This window comes from Chiloscyllium punctatum, chromosome 26 (assembly GCF_047496795.1).
Source record: "Chiloscyllium punctatum isolate Juve2018m chromosome 26, sChiPun1.3, whole genome shotgun sequence".
NCBI lineage: Eukaryota > Metazoa > Chordata > Chondrichthyes > Orectolobiformes > Hemiscylliidae > Chiloscyllium > Chiloscyllium punctatum.
Genome location: NC_092764.1, coordinates 4,896,686 through 4,923,158, shown reverse-complemented (window position 1 = coordinate 4,923,158; position 26,473 = coordinate 4,896,686). Strand labels below are relative to the sequence as shown.

The 26,473-nt window shown below is 42.4% G+C and overlaps 1 protein-coding gene across 5 annotated transcripts in view; it reads left to right on the top strand.

Moving 5' to 3' along the window:
• Positions 1-26,473, top strand: part of LOC140496258 (transcription initiation factor TFIID subunit 4-like) — a 349,124-nt gene that overhangs the window by 35,150 nt on the left and 287,501 nt on the right. For all 5 annotated transcript variants that reach the window (XM_072595792.1, XM_072595791.1, XM_072595790.1 and 2 more), the window contains exons 3-6: positions 14,679-14,810; positions 22,076-22,282; positions 22,403-22,447; positions 25,062-25,184. In XM_072595792.1, the coding sequence (XP_072451893.1) occupies positions 14,679-14,810; positions 22,076-22,282; positions 22,403-22,447; positions 25,062-25,184 (507 nt within the window). The remainder of the gene's footprint in view (positions 1-14,678; positions 14,811-22,075; positions 22,283-22,402; positions 22,448-25,061; positions 25,185-26,473) is intronic.

The following is a 26,473-nucleotide window of genomic DNA, read 5'->3' as shown; positions in this document are numbered from 1 at the left end:
ATCTGTTGAGTTCATATTCCAGCTGAAAAATAACATTGTCCAATCCTTATTCTTTTAAACCGATGTAGTAGAGATAAGTTCACAAGTCTGTTCTGCAGTTCTCTTTAAATTCTGTTTCTCAGAGGCATGTTTCCTACTTAGTTCCTGTTCCAAATTACGGTGCCACAGCTCGTCTTAATGCGTGTTACATCATTGCAGTGTTGCTCAGCTCCTGCTGGTGGTGCTTTAAAAGTGTCTTGGCATGCCTGGAATGAGCTGAGACCACAAAGCTGCTGTTAGTGCTGCTCGTATTCCAAGACGAATCAGACCTGTTTGAGTAAAGGAGTTAGTGGTTCACTTGAAGTCTTGAGCATCTGTGTTACATAGGCCAGGCGTTTCTAATATACCTCCATTAAAAAGGGCATTTTGAACCCAACTCCATCAACACCTGAGAAACTTGATATCATCAGGACAGGGCAATTTGTTTCATTGGCACCCCATCCAACACCTTCACCATTCACTCCCCAGCACCTCTGGCAGTGCCCCCTTTGGCACCAGTGTATGATATATACAAGATGCACTGCAGCAGGCTCCTTTGACAGTACATTACAGCTGGTTCTGTTATAACATGATGGTTCCAATCTCATGCAATCCCATATTATAAGAAAATCATGTAATAGCAGCAACATTTAAATGAATAGGGTCGGAATTGCGTTATAACCAATATGCGTTTTAAAAGTTTGCGCTTTAGAAACAATGTCCCCATTTCGTCAACTGTGTTACAGCGAATTTGCATTAATGAAATGTGAGTGATAGTAGAATAACCTGTACCTTCAAAATCTGGCATTTCTCTGCTACTTCGAAGGACACTGGCATCATCCAAGATGACAGGACAAGTACAGGAAAATGACTCTGTCTTGGGACAACCATCACCTGCAAATTTCCTTCCAGCCCTCTCACCATCCGAGTTGAGACCTACATTTGTGTTCTGTCACTTGTTTGATCAAAATAGTCATAAAGATGTACAGCATGGAAACAGACCCTTCGGTCCAACCCGTCCATGCCGACCAGATATCCCAACCCAATCTAATCCCACCTGCCAGCGCCTGGCCTATATCCCTCCAAACCCTTCCTATGCATGCCGCTCATGATTTTATAAACATTTATAAGGTCAACCTGCAACCTTCATCGTTCCAAGGAAAACAGCCCCAGTCTCTTCAACCTTTCCCTATAGCTCAATTCTCCAACCCTGACAACATCCTTGAAGATCTGAAAATCTTAGAACGCCCTTCCTTAGAGCATTGTGGGTGCAGCTATGCAACAACTTGGCTCACACTACCATCTGAAGATGGGTCACAAATGCTGCATTGCCAATAATGCTCTTATACCCTGAAAGAATGCATTTTTAAACAAAAACCTCCATGTCCCAAAGCACTTCACAGCCACTTGGAACTTTGGAAATATGAGTAACATTATGATGTAGAAATATGCAGCAATTACTTTGTTCACAAGGGCCCCGTAAGGGGATGATTAGCATTTTTTTGATCAAAAGCTTTACTGCCTCAAATATAAACTGTACTTCTTCAAAAATGCTCTTTGATAAGCATTAGTTTTCCTTACCTGCAGGAAAATACTTGGGAGAGTGGCCAGAAATTGCAATCATACAAACATATAGGGATCAACCCTGGTTCAATGGAGGGTGCAGAGGGCATGCCAGGAGCAGCATCAGGCATACCTAAAATTGCGGTGTTAAACTGGTGAAGCTGAAAACAGAACAGCTTGTGTGCCAAATAGCATAAACAGCAAGTGATAGAGCTAAGCAATCACACGATCAATGGATCAGATCTAAACTCAGCAGTCTTGCCACATCCAGTCATGAATAGTGGTGGACAATTAACCTGCTGTCTGAAGGAGAAGGCACTACCAATATCCCCATCTTCAATGATGGAAGAGCCCAGCACATCAGTGCAAACGATAAGATTGAAACATTCCCAACGACCTTTAGCAACAAGTATCAAGTGGATCATCCATCTCAGCCTCCTTCAGAGGTCCCCCGCATTACAAATGGCAGTCTTCAAATAATTTGATTCACATCACGTGATATCAAGAAACGGTTGGAGGCACTGGAGACTGTAAAGGTTATGGGTCCTGACAAAATCCTGGCAATAGGACTGAAGACTTGTGCTCCAGAACTTGCTGCTGCCTTAGTCAAGCTATTCACATCCGGCTGCAATGTCGGTACCTACCTGACACTGTGAAACAATCAATTATGTCCTGTATATAAAAAGCAGGCCAAATTCAACCCAGCCAATGACTGTCCCATCATCTATTCTCGATCATCAGTAAGCTGATGGAAAGTGTCGTCAACAGTCCTTCCCAGCAGCAGCTGCTCGCCAATGACCTATTAACTGACACCCAGTTTGTGTTCTGCCAGACCACTTAGCTCCTGACCTCATTACAACCTTGATTCAGACATGGACAAAAGAGCTGAATGCCAGAGGGGAGAGGAACAGCTGTTGAAATGCAGACTGCATTCGACCAAACGTGACATCAATGAGTCCTCTCCAAACCAGAGCCAATGGGAATTGGGGTGAACTCTCTTCTACCAAATTCTTTAGTGCATAGGACCGTGGTTCTAGTAATTGGAGGTCAATCATCTCAGCTTCAAGGCATCTCTGCAGGGGTCCCTCAGGGTTGTGTCCGAGGCCCAATCATCTTCAGCTGCTTCATCAATGATCTTTCCTCCATCGTAAGGTCAGAAGTGGGGACGTTCACTGATAGCACAACCTTCAGCACCATTTGTGACTCCTCAGATACTGAAGAGGTCCATGTTCAAATGTGACAAGACGTGGGCAATATCGAGGCTTAGGCTGACAAGTTAAAGTAACGTTCATGTTACGTAACGCCACCAATGATCATCTCCAACAAGAGAGAATTTAGCCATCTCCCCTTGACATACAGTGATGCTACCATCACTGAATCTCCCACTGTCAATAACCTGGTGTTATCATTGACCAGAAACTGAACTAGCCATATAAATACAGTAAGAATGTAAGTTAGCTCGCTGAGCTGGAAAGTTTGTTTTCAGATGTTTGATCACCATGACTAGGTAACATCAGTGAGAGTCTCTGTTGAAGTGCTGATGGTATATCCTGCACTTCTATAGGTCTTGGTTTCTTAAGGTATGTGATGTCATTTCAGTTTTTTTAAGGGAAGATAGGTAGGACCTAGATTGATGTATTTATTGATGGAGTTCTGGTTAGAATGCCATGCATCTAAGAATTCTCATTTGTTTCGCCTGTCCTAGAATGTGTGCGCTATCCCAGTCAAAGTGGTGTCCTTCTTTGTCAGTATGTATGAACTAGTGATAGTGGGTCATTTTTTTTGGTGGCTAGCTGATGTTCATATATCTTGGTGGCAAGTTTCCTCCTTGTTTGTCCAACATAGTGTTTTTAATAGTTCTTGCATGGTATTTTGTAAATGACGCTAGTTTTGTTGATAATATCTAATGGATCCTTTAAGTTCCAGGGGAAATTGCAATTATATTTCCAAGTCAGAATTGTGAGTGGATTGGAGGGGAACTTCAGGGTGGTGGTGTTCTCATGTATCTACTGCCCTTGTCCATCTGTATGGAAGTGGCCTTCGGTTTGGAAGGTGCTAAGTGAGGATCTTTGGTGAATTTCTGCAGTGCATCTCCGAGGTGGCACACACTGCTGCTACTGAGTGTTGGTGGTGGAGGGAGTTACTAAGTATTGTGGATGTGGTGCTAATCAAGTGGTTCCGTGCAATTGAATGTCCTCTGTCATTTCAGTGGGTCAGTTTCGGGTGTGCCACATCACTGTGGTTCTGGAGTCACATATAGGCTAGACCCCAGAAGGTCTGCAAACCTGGATGGTTTTACTAATTATATAATGACTGCTAACTTTTTACTCCAGACTTAGTTTGACAATGTCCAATTACTGTGGTGTGATTTGAAGCAATCTCTCTGGATTAGTAGTCACGAACTCTGGGTTACTAGCCCAGTAAAATAACGGTAGCACTCCCCCATTCAAAGATTTCAGCCCATAATCTAATCTGATAATCCAGTTCTGAACTGAGGGAGTTCTGAGCAATGTTGTCTTTTGAGTGAAATGTTTAACTTTGTTCAGATGTTGGACAAGATCCTGTGCCACAAGCTTGCAGAACAGCAGGCAGTTTCTCATAGACTTTAAAAAGGGTGTATTGGTCTTGGAATGGATGCAGTGGAGATGAATGAGAATGATACTGGGCCTTAAAGAGTTAAATTACAAGGGCAGTTTGCAATAAGGTTATTTATAAGAGGTTTATAATAACCATGAGGGGCATGGATAGGGTAAATAGACAAGATCTTGACAAGATAGCACCAAAAATTTGATCTATTTAATATTTTGAAGAGATTTCATTTCATTCACACAGATTTATAGCTGAAAGACAAGCCATAGTGTGCGTCCTGCAGGCATTTGGAGGAAGCTGAGAAATCCAAAATGGATTTCCATTAAGGAACATCACTGGACCAACACAGAACTCACTTGGTTCAGCAGTACAACTTTTGGTTTGCTTTGTATTGAGATCCAGCATAACACTTAACATAGAGCATTACAGCACTGTATAAGCCCTTTGGCCCTTGATGTTGCGCTGACCTGCGAAATTAATCTGCCCATCTAACCTATACCGTTCCATTATTGTTCATATGTATGTCCAGTGCCCATTTAAATGCTTTTAATGTCGGCGAGTCTACTACTGTTGCAGGCAGGCTGTTCTACGCCCCAACTACTTTGAGTAAAGAAACTATCCCTGATATCTGTCCTAAATCTATCACTCCTCAATTTAAAGCGATGTCCCCTCATGTTAGCCTTCACCATGAGTAAAAAGGCTCTTACTGTCCACCCTATCTAACCCTCTGAATATCTTCTGTCTTGATTAAGTCACCTCTCAATCTTCTTCTCTCCAATGAAGATAGTCTCAGTTCTCTCAGCCTTTCCTCATAAGACATTCCCTCCATACCAGGCAACATCCTACTAAATCTCTTCTGAACCCTTTCCAAAGCTTCCACATCCTTCCTATAATGCAGTGACCAGAACTGTACGCAGTATTCTAGGTGCAGCCTTACCAGTGTCTTGTACAGCTGAAGCATGACTTTGTGGCTCCGAAACTCAATCCCCCTATCAATAAACGCCAACACACCATATGCCTTCTTAACAACCCTATCAACCTGGGTGGCAACTTTCAGAAATTTGTGCACCTGGACACCGAGATCTCGCTGTTCATCTACACTGCCAAGAATTTTAATATTAGTCAAGTACTCTGCAGTCCTGTTCTTCTTCCGAAGTGAACTACCTCTCACTTTTCTGCATTAAACTCCATTTGAAACTTTTCAGTCTAGCTCTGCATCTTATCTATGTCCCTCTGGAACCCACAACATCCTTCACCACTATCCACAACTCTGCCTACCTTAGTGTCATCTGTAAATTTTCTAATCCATCCTCCTGCACCCACCTCCAGATCATTTATAAAAATGGCAAATGCCAGTGGCCACAAAACAGATCCTCGCGGCACACCACTGGTAACTGAACTCCAGGATGAACATTTCCCATCAACCACCACCCTCTGTCGTCTTTCAGCTAGCCAATTTCTGATCCAAGGCACTAAATCACCTTCAATCCCGAAACTCCATATTTTATGTGATAACCTAACGTGTGAACCCTATCAAACATCTTCCTGAAGCCCACATACACCGTGTTAACCGCCTTACCTCACCACCTGTTTTGTCACCTTCTCAAAAAACTCACTAAGATTAGTGAAGCATGACTTAGTCTTCAGAAATCTGTGTCGACAATCCTGAATCAAATGATTCCATCTTTTCCAACACCTTACCCATAACTGAAGTAAGGTTCACTGGCCTAAATTACAAGAGTTGTCCAGACTCTCCTCCTTTAACAAGGGAAAAAATATTTGCTCTCCTCCAGTTTTCTGGCACTACTCCTGTCGACAATGATGACATAAAGATCAAAGCCAGTGGGTCTGCAATCTCCTCCCTGGCTTCCCAGAGAATCCGAGGGTAAACCCCATCTGGCCCTGGGGTCTTAGCTATTTTCAGATCTTCCAAAATTGCTAAAATCTCCTTGTTGTCAACCTCAATTTCATCTAATATAGTAGCCTGTATCTCTGTATTCTCACTAACATTGCCCTTTACCAGTGTGAATACTGACGAAAAGTATTCATTAAGCACTTCCCCTACGTCCCCAGATTCCACACACAACTTCCCACTACTATCTTTGATTGGCCCTAATCTTACTCTAGTCATTCTTTTATTCCTGACATAGCTATAGAAAGCTTTAGGTTTTTCCCTGATCCTATCCGCCGACAACTTCTCATGTCCCCTCCTGGCTCTTCTTAGCCCTCTCTTTAGATCTTTTCTGGCTAACTTATAACTCTCAAGCCCCCTAACTGAGCCTTCACGCCTTCCTCTTCCACTTGACCAGAGCTTCAATTCCTTGAGTAAACCATGGCTTCCCCTCTTGGCAACTGCTTCCCTGCCTGATAGGTATATACTTATCAAGGATTCGCAGTAGCTATTCCTTGAATAAGCTGCACATTTCACGTGTACCCATCCCCTGCAGTTTCCTTCCCCGTCCTATGCATTCTAAATCTTGCCTAATTGCATCATAATTGCCTTTCCCCCGGTTATACCTCTTTCCCTGCGGTATATACCTATCCCTGCCCATTGCTATTGTAAACATAACCGAATTGTGGTCCCTATCACCAAAGTGCTCACCTACCTCCAAATCTAACACCTGGCCGGGTTCATTCCCCAGTATCAAATCCAATGTGACCTCGCCTGTTGTTTGCCTGTCTACATACTGTGTCAGAAAACTCTCCTGCACACATTGAACAAAAACTGACCCATCTAAACTACTTGAACTATAGTATTCCCAGTCAATACTGGGGAACTTAAAGGCCCCTAGAACAACTACCCTGTTACCCTCACTCCTTTTGAGAATCATCTTTGCTATCCATTCCACTGCATCCCTGGAACAAGTCCCAACAGTGTGACCTCCTTTCCTGTTTCTAACCTCAGCTGAAACTACCTCAGTGGATAAGCCCTCAAACATACTCTCAGCTGCTGTAATACAACCCTTGATTAATAATATCACACCCTGCCTCTTTTACCATCTTCTCTGTTCTTGCTGAAACATCTAAATCCTGGCACCTGCAAAACCATTCCTGTCTGTGCTCTAGCCATGTCTCTGAAATGGCCACAACATCGAAATCCCAGGTACCAACCCATGCTGCAAATTCACCCACCTTATTCGAGGTACTCCTGGCATTGAAGTACACACATTTCAAACCAACATTCTGATTGCCGGTGCTCTCTCATGACCTTGTAAACCTATTCTTGACCTCACTATCCTCAACCTTGTGTCCACTGGAACGACCATTCAGGTTCCCACCCCCTTGCTGCATTAGTTTAAACCCCCCATCCCAAAGAGCATTGGCAAATGTGACCCCCCGCCCCCCCCCCCCCCGCCCAGAGTATTGGTACCCTTCTGGTTCAGATGAAGACTATCCTTTTTATAGAGGTCCCATCTTCCCCAGAAAGAGCTCCAAGGATCCAAAACCCTCCCTCCTGCACCATCCCATGCAGCAATTTCTTTTCATCTGTGAAAATGGGTGACCTCTTACTCTGAGCTCCATTCTCTCCGTTTTTTGCTTCACTACCACGTGGCATGGGCAACAAACCAGAGATAACTCTGTTGTAGCTCTCCGCTTCCATCCGAGCTTGCTGAATTTCTGCCTTAGATCCCCACCTTTTCCGCTTGTGGTGGAAAACTTTTGGTTTTCAATTTATGAGCTGGTCAGTATCATTTATAAAAGGTTTTGAGCCCTCATTGTTTCTGTCTCTTCATCAATAGTCTTTTCATTTTGATTTCACTGTTTGAGTTGGACTTGTATCCATCCCCAGGCTTTGTGCTTTGAACCCAGGTGATGAAAGACCATTTGGCGCAAGATTTTGAAAAATCTTAAGAACCTTTCAGAACAGATCAGCTTTCTTCAGTTGTCAGTTGTTGTTCCTGCAAAGCTGATTGACATGTGGTTAAGGAGCTCCCTCTTCAGTTGCCTTTTCTGTTTGATTCTAGTGCCTAAGGTATAAAATCTGCCTCTAGATGAGAGAATTGATCTTGAGATGGTTACCAGAGCAACCTACTTGCTTTGGTTTTTTTTTTGAATGACTGTATAGTGCTTGTTGGTTGGAGGCAATCTATCCTTATTATCTTCAGAAAATTTGTATGATGGGGGGGAACAAAACTGAGTTTTGATTTTGTAGCTGGGAAAAGTGTTTTTTTTAACATGTTGCACTGCAAGCTCCTGTGAGTAGGATATGTATTTGTACGTTGTAGCTGTTGTAAAACATACAACTGGGAAGGTTTTGTTAGACTTCAGTGTTTGTGTATGTTGCAGGCTACAAATGGAGAAGGCATCAAAAAAGACTGCATTGATTGCACTGTTAAAGGGAACAACAATTCATGTTGTATGAGAAGAGAGTACTGACTGTCACTTTCAGCCCACTTAACAACCAGTCAGCAATGTCTTCTCAAGCATAATAAATTGTTGTTCCCTTTAAGATTTGGTAATCGTGATTTTGTCCTGATGCATGCAAGACAAAAAAAGTACTAGCTGCAGGAGTTGGCCACTGGCAGTTTAAATCTGCTATGCTTTTCAATGATATTGTCATTGATTTGACAATCCTCAACTCCACTTTGCTTTTCCCATAACCCTTGATTCTCTCACTCTTGAAAAATTTGTCTACCTCAGCCTTAAATCTCGAAGTACTAAACATTGAAAGTCCTCTGTGGTCAAGAATTCCACAGATTCACTTCCTTCTGAGAGAAGCAATTTCTTTTCATCTCTGTTAAAATGGGTGACCTCTTACTCTAAGATTTTGCCCTCTGGTACTAGACATTCCCATAATGGAATATAACCACCTCATATACACTGTGTCAAGTCCCTGAAGAATCTTAAACGTTTCAATAAGTTGTCCTGTCATTTCATTGAAACCCCAATGAATACAAGCCCAACCAAGTTATTTTCTCCCCAAAAGATGGACCAAACTGGTAAACCTTCTCTGGACTGCCTCTATTACCTGTAAGTTTTTCGGTTGAAAACTGTTCACAGTATTCCAGATGTGGTTGATCAGACTTGTACCTTGTGTGGTTCCTTCATTCACTTTGAAATAAAGACTAACATTTCATTTGCCTTTCTTAGTAGCAACTTAACATGTATGATGACCTGTTGTGATTCATAGATGAGAACTCCAAATTGCTCTGGGCTGCAGTTTCCTGCAATCTTTCTTTCTTTCTCTATCCAGATAATCATTTTTTCATGTCTGTATATCAAAATGCATAAGCTTATGTGTTCCAACATTTTTTTTTCAATCTGCAAAGTTTTTTTCTCACTCAGTAAACCGATCTATGTGCCTGTGTAGACTGTAGCATCCTCGCCACTTGCTTTCCCACTTATTTTTGTGAAAGCTTAGACTTGGTAATTGTGTATTCACCTATAAGACCATAAGACACAGAAGCAGAATTTAGGCCATTCAGCCCATCGAGTCTGCTTTGCCACTCAATCGTGGCTGATAAGTTTCTCAATCCCATTTTCCTGCTTTCTCCCAAAAACCCTTTATCGCCTTGATACTCAAGGACCCATCTATCTCAGTCTCAAATATTCTCAATGACCTGGTCTTCACAGCCTTCTATGGCAAAGAATTCCATAGATTCTCCTTACCTCCGTTCTAAAAGGTCTTCCCTTTAAGGCTGTGCCCTTGGGTCCTCGTCTCTCCTACCAATGGAAACATCTTCCCAACATCTAGTCTGTCCAGGCTACTCAGTATTCTGTGTTTCAGGGGTTTAGGCTGTAGGTTTGCTCGCTGAGCTGTAGGTTTGATATCCAGACGTTTCATTACCTGGCTAGGTAACATCATCAGTGGCGACCTCCAAGTGAAGTGAAGCTGTTGTCTCCTGCTTTCTATGTTTCAGTTAGATCCCTTTTAGCCTTCTAAACCCGGTTTGAGTATAAACCCAGAATCCTCAAGTGTTAAGGTTTTCGATATCTGGGACCACTCTTGTGAACCTCCTTTGAACATGCTCCAGGACCAGTCCATCCTTCCTCAGGTATACGGCCCAAAACTGTGCACAATGTTCCAAATGTGGTTTGACCAGAGCCTCAGGAGTACATCCCTGCTTTTATATTTAAGTTCTCTCAAAATAAATGTCATTGCTGCATTTGCCTTCCTAACCACTGACACAACCTGCAAGTTTATCTTGGGAGAATCTTAGACTAGAACTCTCAAGTTTCTTTGCACTTCAGCCTTATAAATTTTCTCTCCATTTAGAAAATAGTCCATGCTTCCTCCTTTTTTCCAAAGTGTATGACCTCATACTTTCCCATATTGTTCTCTATCTGCTACTTCTTTGCCCACTCTCCTACCATGTCCAAATCCTTGTGCAGCCTCCCTGCTTACTCAATGCTACCTGTCCCTCTGCCTATCTTTGTATTGTCTGCAAACTTGACCAGAATGCCTTCAGTTCCTTCATCTAGATCGTTAATGGATAAAATGAAAAGTTGTAGTCCCAACACTAACTCTTGTGGAACACCATTTGTCACTGGCTGTTGTCTTGAGAAGGACCCTTTTAACCCCACTCTCTGCTTTCTGTCAGATAGTCAAGTTTCTATCCATGCTAGAACTTTGCCTCTACCACCATGGGCCTTTATCGTACTCTCTAGTCTCCTGTACAGCACCTTGTCAAAAGCCTACTGGAAGTCTAGGTAGATAATATTCATTGACTCTCCTTGGTCTAACCAGCTCTTACCACAAAGAATACTAGCAGATTTGTCAGGCATGACGTCCCCTCGATGAAACCGTGCTGACTTTGCCCTATTTTACCATACACTTCCATGTGTTCAGAAATCTCATCCTACATAATGGATTCTCTAACCTCTACCGAAGTTAGGCTAATCGGTCTTACGTAATTTTCTGTCTTTTGCCTTCCTCCCTTTTTAAACAGGGATGTCACATTAGCAATTTTCCAGTCCTCTGGGACCTCCCTGATTCTAGTGATTCCTGAAAGATCATCACTCACATCTCCACTCTCTCTTCAGCTATCTCCCATCTGGTCCAGGTGATTTATCCAACATCAGGCCATTCAGTTTTTCTTGCACCTTCTCCTTGATAGCCACCATACTCGGCTCTGCCACCATATTCAGCTCTGCCCCCTCACTCTGTTGAATTTTTGGGATGTTACTCATGTCTTCCAACGTGAAGACTGATGCAAAGTAATTATTGAGTTCCTCAGCCATTTCTTTGGTACTGGAGAGTGTAGTGGGGAACATTTTCCAGCAGCACAGTATCCACTTTTGCCTCTCTTTTGCCCTTCATATATCTAAAGAAATTCTTGCAGACTTCCTTTATATTACTGACGAGTTTACCCTCATATTTAATTTCTCCCTCTTTTTTTTTGTTGCCCTCTGTTGGTCTTTGTAAGCTTCCCAATCCTCTGGTTTCCCATTGCCGTTCACCACATTATGTGCTTTCTCTTTTGCTTTTATGCTATCCCTGACTTCCCTGTCAGCCATGATTGCCTAATCCTCCCTGAACCATACTTCCTTTTCCTTGGATGAATCTTTGCTGTGTCTCCCGAATATTCCCAGAAATTCCTGCCATTGCTGTTCCACTGCTAGGCTCCTCTTCCAGTCAGTGCTCCTCCACTCTTCCCTCATGCCTCTGTAGTTGCTTTTATTCAGCTGTAATACCGTTACGTCTGATTCTATCTTCTCCCTGTCAAATTGCAGAGTAAATTCAAATATATTATGATCACTCCCTTCTGAGGGTTGCTTCACTTAAAGTTCCCGATCAAGTCTGTCTCTAAATCTAGCATTGAGTCGAAAAGTGTGCTGTTGATGTAAGTAAATCCAGTATTGCCTGCTCCCTCGCAGGCCCCACCACAAACTGCTCCAAAAAAGCAATCTCGTAGACTTGCCACAAATTCCTTTTCTTGCAGTCCACTACCAACCTGATTTTCCCAGTCCACCTGCACATTGAAGTCTCCCATGGTCACTAACTTTGCCTTTCCTACACATCTTTTATATCTTGTGGTATATCTTGCGCCCCAGCTCCTGACTACCGTTTGAAGGCCTGTACATAATTCCAGCTGTTTTTTTCCACCTTTTGTGGTTCCCCATTTTTATCCACATAGATTCTGCACTATGACCCTACTTTGTTTTTTACTATTGACTTAACTTCATTTTTTACGAATAAGGCATTCCCCACCTCCTCTCTTCATCTGCCTAACTTTTCGATAGGATGTATATCCTAGGATGTAGCTCCCAATCCTGATCCCCTTGTAACCATGTCTCTGTGATGGTCATACCTATCAATTTTGATCTGCGCCAAAAGCTCATTTACCTTCTTCCTTATACTGTGTACATTCAAATATAACACCTTCAGTCCTGTATTAACTGTCCCTTTCCCCATTAATTTATTTCTCTCGTGTGCTTGCTAACCCTTTCCATGCACTCTGTCCTATTTATCTGTGCTGAATATTTTAATAACCTCACCTGAGTTTTGCATTCTTACTTCCTCCTTTAATTTGGGTTTTCTAATTTTCCCCCAAGTTTTCTAACTGAAATCGCGCCCCACCCTCCCAATTTAGTTTAAAGCCATGTCTACAGCCATAGTTGTGCGATTCATCTGAACTCTGGTCCCAGCACGGTTCAGATGAAGGCCATCCTATCTGAATAGGTCCCTTCTTCCCCAGAAATGTTGCCAATGTCCCATGAATTCAAACCCATTTCTTCCACACCAATTTCTGAGCCACACATTTGCCTGTTATTGACCCTGTGCCAATTAGCTCATTGCTCAGGTAGTAATCCAGAGATTATTACCTTTTTGCGTCTCCTTATTACTTTAGTTCCTAGCTCTTCATACTTGCTTGGCAGAACCTGTGCCCTAGTTTTATATATGTGATTGGTACCTACATGCCCCACAACCACTGGATCTTGACCCTCCCACTCTACAGCCCAAATCAGATATTCCGAACCCCAGCACTAAACAGGCAACAGAACCTTTGGGACTCTCAGTCCTATTCACAGATAAGTGTCTATGCCTGTAACTATATTATCCCCAATTATAACATCTCCCCCTATACCCAACTTGACTGGCTCCCTGCACTACAGTGCTGCAGTCAGTCAGTCGGCTCATCCTCCCTGCAGTCCCCATTCCCATCAACACAGGGAGTAAAACTCTTGAACCTGTTGGATATGGACAGGGGCTGAGGCTCCTGTAACTCTACCTTCTGGATCCCTCTATCTGTCTCACTCTCAGCCCCATCTTCCTATCCCTGACCACTGGCCAATTCAAGTTAGTTAGCTGAAGTGGTATTTCTGTCTACTGAAATACAGCATCCAGGTAACTCTTGCCTCCCTGGTATGTCGCAATGTTTGAAGCTCAGACTCCAGCTCATCAACTCTCAGCAGTTCTTCCAGCAAACAGCATTTACTACAGACATGGTCATTGGGAACCACAATGGGGTCAACCAGTCCCACATCATGTAGAAACAACACATCATCTGACCCTCCATCCTTACTTAATTAGTTTTGAATTTAGTTTCTTAAAATCTTAATTGTTTTTGAATCTCTGATGCAAGTTGTAACCAATAAATAGGTTGGAACTAATAAATTACAACAGAAAGTTTCTGTGTCAAGCCTTGGGATACTGGTGAGCTCCAGTTTTTCCAAGTTTTTTTTTGTTTTGCATGGATGCTTTGAATTGTTTGGACAAGGAGAGATGTTCTGTTAATGTTTTTTCTGCCCTTGGAACACTGGTCATGGAACTTGTCAGGTGAATTTTAACCATAATGAAGTGTTGGACACAATTGCAGATTTGAGGTATCGAGAGAGTATAAATTGAGATTTAATTAATTTTTTATTGTCTCTAGGTCAGTCAGGAGAATCATATAAATCCAAGATGGAGCTTGATAGCTTGTAGGTGAAAGAGTGATTTCAATTTAGGACTACTCAAGTGGACAACAATGGTTTGTGTAATCTGGTATCAGAAGCTGAAAGGGTTTAATTGTGAAGCCAAGGTGGAGAGTCCCACTGGGCAGGGCATTGAGGTTGAAACAAAAAAGGAGATGAACTAAATCAGGAGTTTAAATTGTTTCCCAATGATTGGTGATTTAGGTTGGTTACATGTGACAGAATTTACCAAAAAGTTGTTGGCCTGTTGTGTAGTTTTTCAGTAAGCCCAGTCAAGCAAGACATTGTCACTTTGTTTTCTTGGCATTCTGAAAACTCCTTCCCCTCCCTCTGCCTTGGAATGGGAATCTCTGGCTGAGTTTCATTGATATGCTGGTTTTTGACATGGCCACCACTTGAAGCATAATGTGATGGACCAAATGGCCCAGATCATCAACATCAGCGAGTATATGGGTGAATTTAAAAATGTAATTAAGAAACCAGGATGGAGAGACATGGAGTTCAAGATTGTGGAGCGTTCAAGATAGAGATATTGTTGGAGATTGTTGTTCAATGCAGCAGAGAAATCCGCACATGGTAACTGGTACCTTGTGTGGACCAATGTTTGAGATCATGTGTTTTGTTCTATTAACTGGCATCTGTGGTTTCAGCCGGCCATGACCATCTCCTCAATCAGGCCAGGACATCCACTGCAAGCCAAAGTCGTTCAACCTGCTGCCAAGTCAGTTAACACAATGTCGGTTGCTGCTTCACAACCTGTCCCTACAGCAGCTCCCACTTTGGTAAGTGTGATGCCATCCTGCATTATGGATACTCTTGCAGTGAATGTTTTTCCACACTACTGAAATGGATATGGTGCATGCTGTGACGAATGTTGTTCATAGTGTCATATTACTGCGTCTGATAGTGGCATTGTGTTTGAAAATAGAATATTTATTGTTGGGAAGAAACTGTTTTAGCTTTCTGAAAATGGTGGGTCGTGTGTGAATAAGCTGCTAATTGCAACACCAGGAAAGTTCTAGTCATGCTGAGTGCATTGTCACAACCAGCAGACAAAATGATACAGGTTCAGTTTGCATACTGGCTATTCTTGTTTTCAGTTTGCAGGATAGAACAGCAGGGTGAGCATGTCAGTTGGCCCATGGTGGATCTGTATCTCGACCTTATCTATCTGCCTTGGTCCTAGATGTGTTGCTGGAAAAGCGCAGCAGGTCAGGCAGCATCCAAGGAACAGGAGAGTCGACGTTTCGGGCATGAGCCCTTCTTCAGGAATCCCGAAATGTCGATTCTCCTGTTCCTTGGATGCTGCCTGACCTGCGCTTTTCTAGCAACACATTTTCAGCTCTGATCTCCAGCATCTGCAGTCCTCACTTTCTCCTTGGTCCTAGATGCAATGACTCAGACTGGGCAGCATGGGACCAAGGTTGAAATCCAGTTTTGGGTGATTGTCTTTGTGGAGTTTCCACATTATCCCTGAGTCTGTGTGGGTTTCTGCTGGGTGCTCTGGTTTCCTTCCCCCAGTCTGAAGATGTGATTAGATGGGTTGGCCATGTTAAATTGCTGGGTGAAAGAGAGGATTGTAGATGCTGGAGATCGGAGTCGAGAGTGTGGCACTACAAAAGTGCAGCAGGTCAGGTAGCATGTGAGGAGCAGGAGAATTGACGCTTTGGGCAAGATTCCTGATGAAGGGCTCTTGCCCGAAACATTGTTTCTCCTGCTCCTCAGGTGCTGCCTGACCTGCCTGTTCTTGCCTCATGCTAAATTGCTCCCTAGTATCTAGGGATCTGCTAGCCAGGTGGATTAGCAAGATAATTGCAGGGTTGTGGGGAGAGGATGGAGGTCTGGGTCTCAGTGGAATGCTCTTTAGTTGGTCAGTGCAGGACTCAGAGTTGAATGACCTCACTCTACACTGTAGGGATTCTGAGATTCTCTGATTCTGAAACTGTCCGTATGAGGTAAGTGTTCAGGCCTGGGCTGATGCTACTGGCCTTGTAAGTGCCAGGCAATGAGTATCTAGATTAGATTACTTACAGTGTGGAAACAGGCCCTTCGGCCCAACAAGTCCACACCGCCCCGCCGAAGCGCAACCCACCCATACCCCTACATCTACCCCTTACCTAACACTACGGGCAATTTAGCATGGCCAATTCACCTGACCTGCACATCTTTGGACTGTGGAAGGAAACCGGAGCACCTGGAGGAAACCCACACAGACACGGGGAGAATGTGCAAACTCCACACAGTCAGTCGCCTGAGGCGGGAATTGAACATCCTCCATTGAGTATCTCCAACAATACAGAATTGAGCCATCTCCCATTGGCAATAAGTGACATCATCATTGATGAATTCTTCACCACCAGCACCCTGGGAAGATTACCATTAACCAGAAATGTAACCAGAGCAGATCAGAGTCTTGGAATTGTCACAATTGACTTACTACCTGACTACCCAAGTTCAGTCTACGATCTGCAGGCACAGAACAGAGTTTAGTGAAATGCTTTCCACTTGTTTTCATGAGTGAAGTTCCAACAATACTTAAGAAACCTGAATAAAAACAAAAGACTATGGATGCTGGTATTCAGAAATAAAAACAGTGTGTTGGAGAAACTCTGGCAGCATTTGGAGAGAGAAACAGACTCTTTGGCATTTCAAAACAGATATTTTGACTCTTTGGAGTGATGAGTTGGAAAATTATAGATTTTATCCAAATGACAGAAGAAGATGAAGCAACATTTGAATTGTACAATTTCAATCTTGTGTACTCATTTTCTTTTCTTAATGTCATCACCTATACATTGATGAGGCCAACTAGAGGCTGAGTGACTGCTTTGACAAATACCCTGTTCATAGGAATGATCCTGTCATTCCAATTGCTTGCCATTTAAATAAACCATTATGCTTCATACTGCTGTCTTGATCTTTGGCCTGCTACAGTGTCCCAGTGAAGAATAGCGCAAGCTGGAGCAACAGCACCTCAAACTTATCAGCTTTTATGCATCAATATTGCAGCCTCTAGAAATCAATCAAGGAATTAACTTCAGAGTATGACCTCTCTACTCCAGTTTTCTTCCATCCCCATCCTCCCTCAGTTCTCTTGCTCTCAGCTGGCAGCTAATATTTACATCTATTTTCCATACCTACGCCTCATTTACCACTATTTTCATTTAGATTATCTTTTGTTCTTGGTTTGCCCACTCTTTGTTCCACTTGCTTAGAATCATAGAGATGTACAGCATGGAAATAGACCCTTCAGTCCAACTTGTCCATGCTGACCAGATATGCCACATTAAGCTAGTCCCATTTGCCAGCATTTGGCCCATATCTATCTAAACTCTTCCTATTCATGGTACCCATCCAGATGTCTTTTAAATGTTATAATTGTACCAGCCCATGTACCACTTTCTCTGGCAGATCATTCCATACACACACCACCTGCTGCGTGAAAATGTTGTCCCTTGGTTTCCTTTTAAATCTTTCCCCTCTCACCTTAAACCTATGCCCTCTAGTTTTGGACTCCCCTACATTTGGAAAAAGACCTTGGCTATTCAGCCTATCTGTGCCCCTCATGATTTTGTAAACTTCTCTAAAGTCACCCATTAGCCTCCAATGCTCCAGGAAAATTAGCCCAGCCTCTCCCTATAACTTAGACCCTCTGTTGTCCAGTATCTCCTTAAAACAAATTGGTCAAATACAACCAAAATGTTATTAATGAGTTTGTCCAAGTGTCCCACAATACCAAAGTAGTCCAATCATTACGAATGCAAGCCGGTACCAATCCAAAACAATCTCAACTTTATTAGGAAACAAGGTACAATAGCATTTACTATGATACAATGCTATGTCTAATCCTATTCAGCTCCTTAAATTTACAATACGTCCTGATGTGTAGATTTGCACAGCTACTCTCTCTATCTCTGTGCATAGCTGCTTGCTTCTTTTTTGCAGATGGTCAATGGATCGCTGCCTTTGGCCATGCTGATCTCCTCAGAATGTCCGAAAGGGTTCAGAAAATGATGTGCAAGTGAACTTGTTTTATACATTTAAAAATGAGTTTTCTGGAACTTTCTACAGCTCTAGCCAATCAGGGAAACTTTAAATTAGATTAGATTCCCCACAGTGTGGAAACAGGCCCTTCAGCCCAACCAGTCCACACTGACCCTTCGCCGAGCGACCCTTCGCCGAGCAACCCACCCAGACCCATTCCCCCTGACTAATGCACCTAACACTACGGGCAATTTAGCATCACCAATTCACCTGACCGACACATCTTTGGACTGTGGGAGGAAACCGGAGCACTTGGGGGAAACCCACGCAGACACGGGGAGAATGTGCAAACTCCACACAGACAGTCGCCGAGGCTGGAATTGAACCCAGGTCCCTGGCTCTGTGAGGCAGCAGTGCTAACTGCTGAGCCACCGTGTTACCCTAATAGTTTGAAACATTGTCAATCATTTGAATGGCATGCTACTGTTTGTTTCTTTGTCTTCTACAGGACCTAGTGCCTTTCTGTCTGGGCCCTCCTTTGTTTGGCAGATAAATTGTTGAGGCTACGTCTATCCAAGCTAACTGTTGCCTTTACATTATGCCATTGTCATGAGCACCTGGGTGTTGTGTTTACACTGTCTGGTATGTGGGTTTTGTAACTTCAAAGTTTTACTTGGTCAATGTACCCAACATCCCTTGCTGTTTGGCAAAGGCAAAATCCTTGTAAGTCTTTTCTGCACCCTGTCAAGTTTAACAACATCTTTCCTGTAGCAGAGACCAGAATTATACACAGTATTCCAAAGGTAGCCGGACCAATGTTTACATAGTTGAAAATGTGTTGCTGGAAAAGCGCAACAGGTCAGGCAGCATCCAAGGAACAGGAGAATCGACATTTCAGGCATGAGCCCTTCTTCAGGTATCTTTTACTTAGCCCGTAACCTCCTAACTCTCCTAACCAATGCACTGACCAACGAAGGCAATTACCACTCCTCAGCCCATTTCAACAAGGTGCCATTATATCATGAGATAACCTCCTTCATTGTTCACTCGATCACCATTTTTTGGTGTCATCTACAAACCTATGAAGTTATCCTTCCCCTTTGTCAGTCACATTAAAACCATAATTTTCCAACTCCCTTTTAGTTCCTTAAATGTGCCTTACTAGACTTGATCAAATTACTCTGTTTCTATCTGTTAGATGCTGCCAGACCTGCTGGATTTCTCTAGAACTTTGTTTTTACTGAAGAAATTTGGCACTTTCCAGAACAAAGCAGTCCACTTTACACCAACCATCACCATAAATATAAACTTACCCTACCATCAAGACACTGTGGCTAAAATGTGCATCATCTACAAGATGCATTGCAATAACTTGCCAAGCTTCCTTCAGTACCACCTTTGAAACCTGCAATTTCTGCCATCAAAAAGAATGAATAGCAGACACCTGGAGACATCACCTGCACGTTTCCCTCAGTGGGATGTGCTATTTAACTTGGAATGATCTCACCACATGCTCGTTGTCACCGGTTCAAAATCCTGGAACATGCTAACCACACTCTTTGTGTACCTGCCCCAGGTGCAAAATTGAAGTTAAAACATAGAACATTATGGTGCAGTACAGGTTCTTTGGCCTTCGATGCTGCGCTGACCTTGGAACCAATCTGAAGCCCATCTAACCTACACTATTCCATTTTCATCCATATGTTTATCCAGTGACCATTTAAATGCCTTTAAAGCCGGCGAATCTACTACTGTTGCAGGCAGTGCATTCCATGCCCCGACTACTCTGAGTAAAGAAACTACCTCTGACATGTGTCCTGTATCTATCACCCCTCAATTTAACGCTATGTCCCCTCATATTTGCCATCACCATCTGAGAGCAAAGGTTCTCACTGACTAACCTATCGAACTCTCTGATTAGCTTCCTGTCTCAGTTAAGCCACCTCTCAAACTTGTCTCTCTAATGCAAACAGCCTCAAGTCCTTCAGCCTTTCCTTATAAGATCTTCCCTCCATACCAGGCAACGTCCTAGTAAATCTCCTTTGAACCCTTTCGAGCACTTCCACATTCTTGGTATAATGCGGTGACCAGAACTGTATGCAATACTCCAAGTGCAGCCGCACCAGAGATTTGTCCAGCTGCAGCATAACCTTGTGGCTCCCAAACTCAATCCCTCAACCAATAAAAGCTAACACACCGTATGTCATCTTAACAACTCTCAACCTGGGTGGCATGTTTAAGGGGGTGTATGTACATGGACACTGAAATCTCTCTGCTCGTCCACACTACCAAGAATCTTACCATTAGCCCAGTACTCTGCATTCCTTCCAAAGTGACTCACCTCACACTTTTCCGCATTTGCCATCTCTCAGCCCAGCTCTCCAGCTTATCTATGTCCCGCTGTAACCTGCAACATCCTTCATCACTATCCACAACTTCACCGACCTTAATGTCATCCGCAAATTTACTAACCCATATTTTACGCCCTCATCCAGGTCATTTATTAAAAATGACAAGCAGCAGGGGCCCTAAAACAGATCCTTGCGGTACCCCACTAGTAACTGTACTCTAGGATGAGCATTTCCCATCAACCACCACCCTCTGTCTTCTTTCAGCTAGCCAATTTCTGATCCAAACCGCTAAATCACACTCAATCCCAAGCCTCCTCCGGGGAATCTTATCAAATGCCTTACTGAAATCATGTTTCCTTAACTCTGCTTTGTCTCCATTGATGCTGCCAGACTGACTGAGTTTCTCCAGCAATGTCTCTCGTCCTCAGTTCTTTTCAACAAAATGAGAGGACCTGTCTCCATTTTTAATGAGTTATTTGAATCGAGACAACATGTTAATGTTCATGTCTGCAAGCACTTTGTTAACTCTGCATTTTGAATTCAAATGGTTGATTATAAATGAAAACTTTTTCTGAAGATGGCAATTATGTAAATATATCCCCTTCCCAAGTTTGAGATGCTTGGTCAGATGGTGTAACTATAGTGTGACAAGTTTTCACAGGAAGTTTCCATTAAAATTGTGGCTGTAGAATTTATGGTGAAAATATAAAAATAGAAATAATCTTAAATGTAAGATTATATGCCTTCAAACCAGAAGCTGAGTTCTAACACATCCTTGTTCCTGTTATCATTTACTTCCAACCCTTTCACCTAAAAGCAGTACTTTGAAATGAAGTCTGAATCAAGGAGAATTTGAAATAATGAAGATCTGGCGAGTCCGCAGTTGATTTTTTTGTCAAAGTTTTGAGGATTTAACTTAAAAACTGTTCAACAAATGTTTACTTTTGGTGATTGGGTTTTGTGGAGTGGTTCTTGTACTTGACGATGAATCAAGAAGCATAATTTCAGACATGAAGCGGTTATAGGAATATTAGTTTGATTTTAAAAATCTGGAAGAAAGAAAAATAAACGTCAGTCAAAATGACTGTGAATGTGTAAAATTGTTTAAAATCCATATGGTTCACTAATGTCCTTTTGGAAATTAGTTCTCCTAGGTATATTGTCTGTAACATTGTATCACACCAATGTGGTTGATGCTTACCTGATTTCTGAATTAACTGGGTTAGATGACCACTTTGTGTCCAGCTCTTACTGCAAGGTATAGGTGATAATTACCAATGATGCATAATCCTGAAAATGACGAGGAATTCGAGTAGGCAATTGTGTCCTTCACATCTGCTTTCTTCAATACTATCATGGCCGATCAACTCTTCTTTCCTGCACTATCTCCATCTCTATTAATTCTCTTTAAATGTAAAAAAAATTAAGAATGTTCTTCTCACGTCAGTCATAAATAGCCAACATCATATTCTAGGACTGTGACTGTGAGGTCAAGACTCCCCAGTCCGTTTCACACCAACATTTAGTCCTCTTCAAATAGTTAGCTAGCTGCACGGATGATCATATTCTGTCCTGATTAGTTTTAATTGCAAAAAATTGTCAAACTGAAACCTCCATCGATGTTTTCAGACTTAATAAGTGCTTCTAGTGTTTTCTGTTTCTGTTTCTGTTCTTGGTAAGAATTGTTTCTGCTGTTTTGTTGTCTGTTGCAGGTTTCTGGACATACCAGCACTCCACAGACTGTGTGCACGACAACCTTCTCTGGAGTGGTCAGCCATCACATCATCACATCTCAAGCCCAAACTCAACCCCAGACCCCTGCTTCATCTCAGTCCCAATCTGCAACTAAAACTCAACTGCAAGTCCATCCTCAAGTCACACCCAGTTCTCTACTTCCAGGAACACCCACAGTTACAAAGGTTATTGAGAAACACTTTTTTTTTTGTCATTGACTTAACAATTTTCCTGAAATGAAGTCGGGTGAGATAGTGAATGTCTTTAATGGTGTTGGTTTTCTTTCTCCTCCTCCCTTAATCTAGGTGTCCATGTCATCGCATTCTGCACCTCTGGGAAGAGCTGGACAGGTAACCTAGTCTCAAGAAATGTCACTCTTCAGAAGGCTCGGGATATGACACTGCTTAAAACTCTCAAATTTCCTTTCCTGCGATTACCTGAACAATGTCCTCTAGTCCTGTCCTGCTGTGTACAGTGTCCATGCAAGAACTCACATTGCTGGCTAGCATTAACTCCTCTTTATAATGCCCAAGGCTGATTCTTGACTTATGTGGAAGGAACTTTAACAGTTCATTCAGCAGCTGCAATGCCACTTGGAAATCATGAGGAGTCCAAACTCTACCACCGATCAGTATTATGGTAGCTACATTTGGCCATGGTAGCGGGAGTTTACAGCAGGTCACATCAATGTCATCATTCTCACTCAACTTGAGCCTACAGAAGAATCAAGTTTGTGGCACTGTTGCCCTATGCAGTTGAGTAGTTCATGGTGCCTTTCACACTAGAATTTGTGCCACCATTAATGTGCAGTGTGTGCAAGCACACAGATTCCAAAGTTAAGCGAGATACTAAATATTTGCCAGTGCCTAGTCGCTTGAGCGCTTTTGAGAGAAGATCCCTTCAGGAGCAGGAGGGAAAACAATTCAGGAAAAGGAAACTTTAGGGATACGTTTTGATTTTGGAGACTTTAGATCGTAAAGACTAACTTTTTTTTTCAAGCTTTTGAACTTGCATGTTAACCTTAGGAATCCTGGCTCAGGACTCTCTTAAGTAGCTTTGTGTTTTGATTTCCAAAGCAATTCCCCATTTAGAAAATAGCTTATGCTTTTTATTCTTCTCACCAACGTGCATAACCTTACACTTTCCCACATTGTATTCTACCTGCCATTTGTTTGCCCACTCTCCTAGCATGTCCAGGACCTTCTGCAGCTTCCTCAGTACTACCTTTCTCTTCACCTTTTTTTTGTTATCTGAAAACTTAGCATCAATGCCCTTTGCTCGTTTATTCAGATTGCTAATGTATAATGTGAATAGTTGTCCCAGTACTGATCCCTGTAGAACTCCACTCGTCACTGACTGCTATCCTGAAAAAGCCCCCTTTGTCCCCGCCCCCTGCATTGTGCCAGTCAGCCAATCCTCTGTTCATGCTAGTACCTTTCCTTAAAACCATGAGCTTTTAGCTTATTTAGCAACTTTCTGTGTGGTATCTTGTTAAAGGCTCTCCTTTGTCTAACTTGCTTGTTACCACTCAAAGAATTCTAACAAATTTGGCAGGCATGACCTCCCTTTGATAAAGCAGTGCTGACTCAGGGCTGTTTAGTCATGCATTCTGCCATTTCATCCTTCATCACGAATTCAAAAACTTTATTAGCGACCGAAGTCAGGCTAACCGGCCTACAGTGTCCCATCATCTGCCTCCCTCCCTTCTTAAACAGGGGTGTATAGTAGCGATTTTCCAGTCCTCTGAGTCCAGTGATTCTTGAAAGATCACCACCAATACTTCCACACTTTGTTCGACTATCTTCTTCAGAATCCTGGGGTGTAGTCCATCTGGTCCAGGTTATTTATCCACCTTCAAGCCGTCGGTCTTTTTCCTTTGTGGGTCCTCACCTCTAACTACACGGTTATAGAGTCATGGAAACAGCATGAAAACAGACCCTTTGCTTCAACCAGTCCATGCCATACATAATCCCAAACTAAACAATCCAACGTACCCACTCCTGGCCCATATCCCTCCAAGTCTTTCCTGTTTAAGTATCTATTCAAATGTCTTTTAAATATTGTAATTGTACCCACATCCACCACTATCTCAGGATATTCATTCCACATGTGAGCCAACCTCTGTATAAAAAAAAGCCTATGTCTTCTTTAAATCTCTCTCCTCTGACCTTAAAAATATGCCCCCAAGTCTTGAAGTCCGACATGCTAGGGAAAAGACAACTATCATTAACACTCTCTGTACTTCTCGTTATTTTATAAACTGACAGATTGCCTGCCAACCTCCTGCATTTCAATGAAAATAGTTCCAGCCTTTCTTTATAGCTCAAACCTTTCATACCCAGCAACATCTTGATAAATCTCTTCTGAGCTCTCTCTAGCTTAATAATATCCTCCCCATAACTGGGTGACCAGAACTGGACACACAATTCCAGAAGAGGCCTCACCAATGTCCTGTACAGCCTCAACATGACGTCCCTACTCCTATACTCAAAGGGATGAGCGATGAAGGCAAACATGCCAAATGCCTTTTTAACCACCCTTTCTATATGTGACGCAAACTTCAAAGAATTATGTCCCTGCACTCCAAGGTCCCTCTGTTCTACAACATTATCCAGAGTTCTATCATTAATTTTATTCCTACACCTTCCAACCCTATATCAGTTCTCACTATTGATTTAATTTCATTTCTTTCTGGTTAGTCTGTATCTAGGATCACACAATGAAAGTTTGAATTTGCATCATGATGGGTGGACAACAGGAGTTGGATGAGGAGAACCTCACAAGCTGCATTCGCGAGCAGAACAACTCATTATAAAGTGCGTTAGACCATTGCTTCCATACTCTTATAAATGTAGAATATTCACACACTGGACTCCAGGAAATGAGGGAAGAAGGCAGAGGATAGAATAGGAAGCAGGCCAATAAATACCTGTGATTAATACCCCAACTCTTTTGTAAATCTAGGAAATGCAGGAAAATGTGAAGAAATGCAAGAACTTTCTCGCAACCTTGATTAAACTAGCATCGCACAGTGGACAGCCTGCAGACACCTCCCGGAATGTGAAGAGTCTTGTTCAAGACTTGCTGGCAAGTGGCAAAGCTTGCTTATAAGTGGTTTTATAATAGTAATTAGAATTTTTGTGAACTATCTAGCCCAATGCCAGTTTAACCTAAAAGTGAAGTGAATTTCCTGGACTGTGAACTGTGTCCCACATTGGAAAAGGCTAAGAATGTGTTTATGCGACATGAGGGAAAAAGTGTCTACATGTCTGAGCAAAAATAGTGTTAACTAGGAACACAATCCTGACTATCTTTGCATGAAATCCTCCAATTCACGCACGCACGTGTTAGTGAATGGTTCAAGTATTGTGGTGTTCTTCAGTTTGTCTTCTGCAGAAGTACGTGAGTTTCAAAAACAATTTGATCATCTTATTTGCAAGGCTTTTTTTTTCTATTTGACTCATGACATGGGAGTCGCTGGCTGGCTAGCATTAATTGCCTGTCCCTAGCTGCTCTTGAACTGAGTGCCTTGCTAAGCCATTTCAAAGGGCAATTTAGAGCCAACCACAATGCTGTGGGTCTGGAGTCACATGGAAGCCAGATCAGGTGCTGATGGCAGATATCCTTCTCTGAAGGACATTAGTGAGCCAGAATGGATTTTCTGACAGGAGTAGATTCTTCATTCCAAATCTTATTTTAATTAAATTCAAATTCTACCATCTGTTGTGATGAGATTCGAAACTGGGTCTCCAGAATATTCGCTGAGTTTCTGGGTTCATAGTCTCGTGATAATACCAATAGGCCCACTGCCTCCCCTGTAAATGAATAGAAAGCAGAGTGTGCGAATCAGTAACGATTTCTTAGAAGGTGGAGTTGGTGATGACATGCAGAGAGATGCTCTTAGTTTGTTGTTACAGAAGTATAAAACCATCAATGGGGATGGATCAATGTGATATCTGTTGCTGTTGTTGAATTGGGAATGAAGATTTGGTTTAGTTGAAAAATTCAGGGAAATGAATAAATATGAGGCAAAGACGCTCAAATGTAGACAAATGTAAAGTAATACATTTGGATGGAAATGACTGAATCGTAATTTAATCTAGCTTTCAATGAAGGAAAAGAAAATTGGGTACTCTTAAGCGTAGACCTTCAAAACATTTGTGGATTGAGAAGGGTGGGTAATGGGGCACTCTGGAAGGATTGTTTTACATCAGACTGTTGTGTGCAGTTTTGGAGACTCCTTGAACAAGAAACTTGGAGATGCAGTCAAGTTTAATTTTAGATTGTTTGATGGGCTGATGCTGTCACTGGCTTTACTGTCCATCCTTAACTGCTTCTGCAATGACTGGCTGACTTGGTCATTTCAGAGGCAGTTA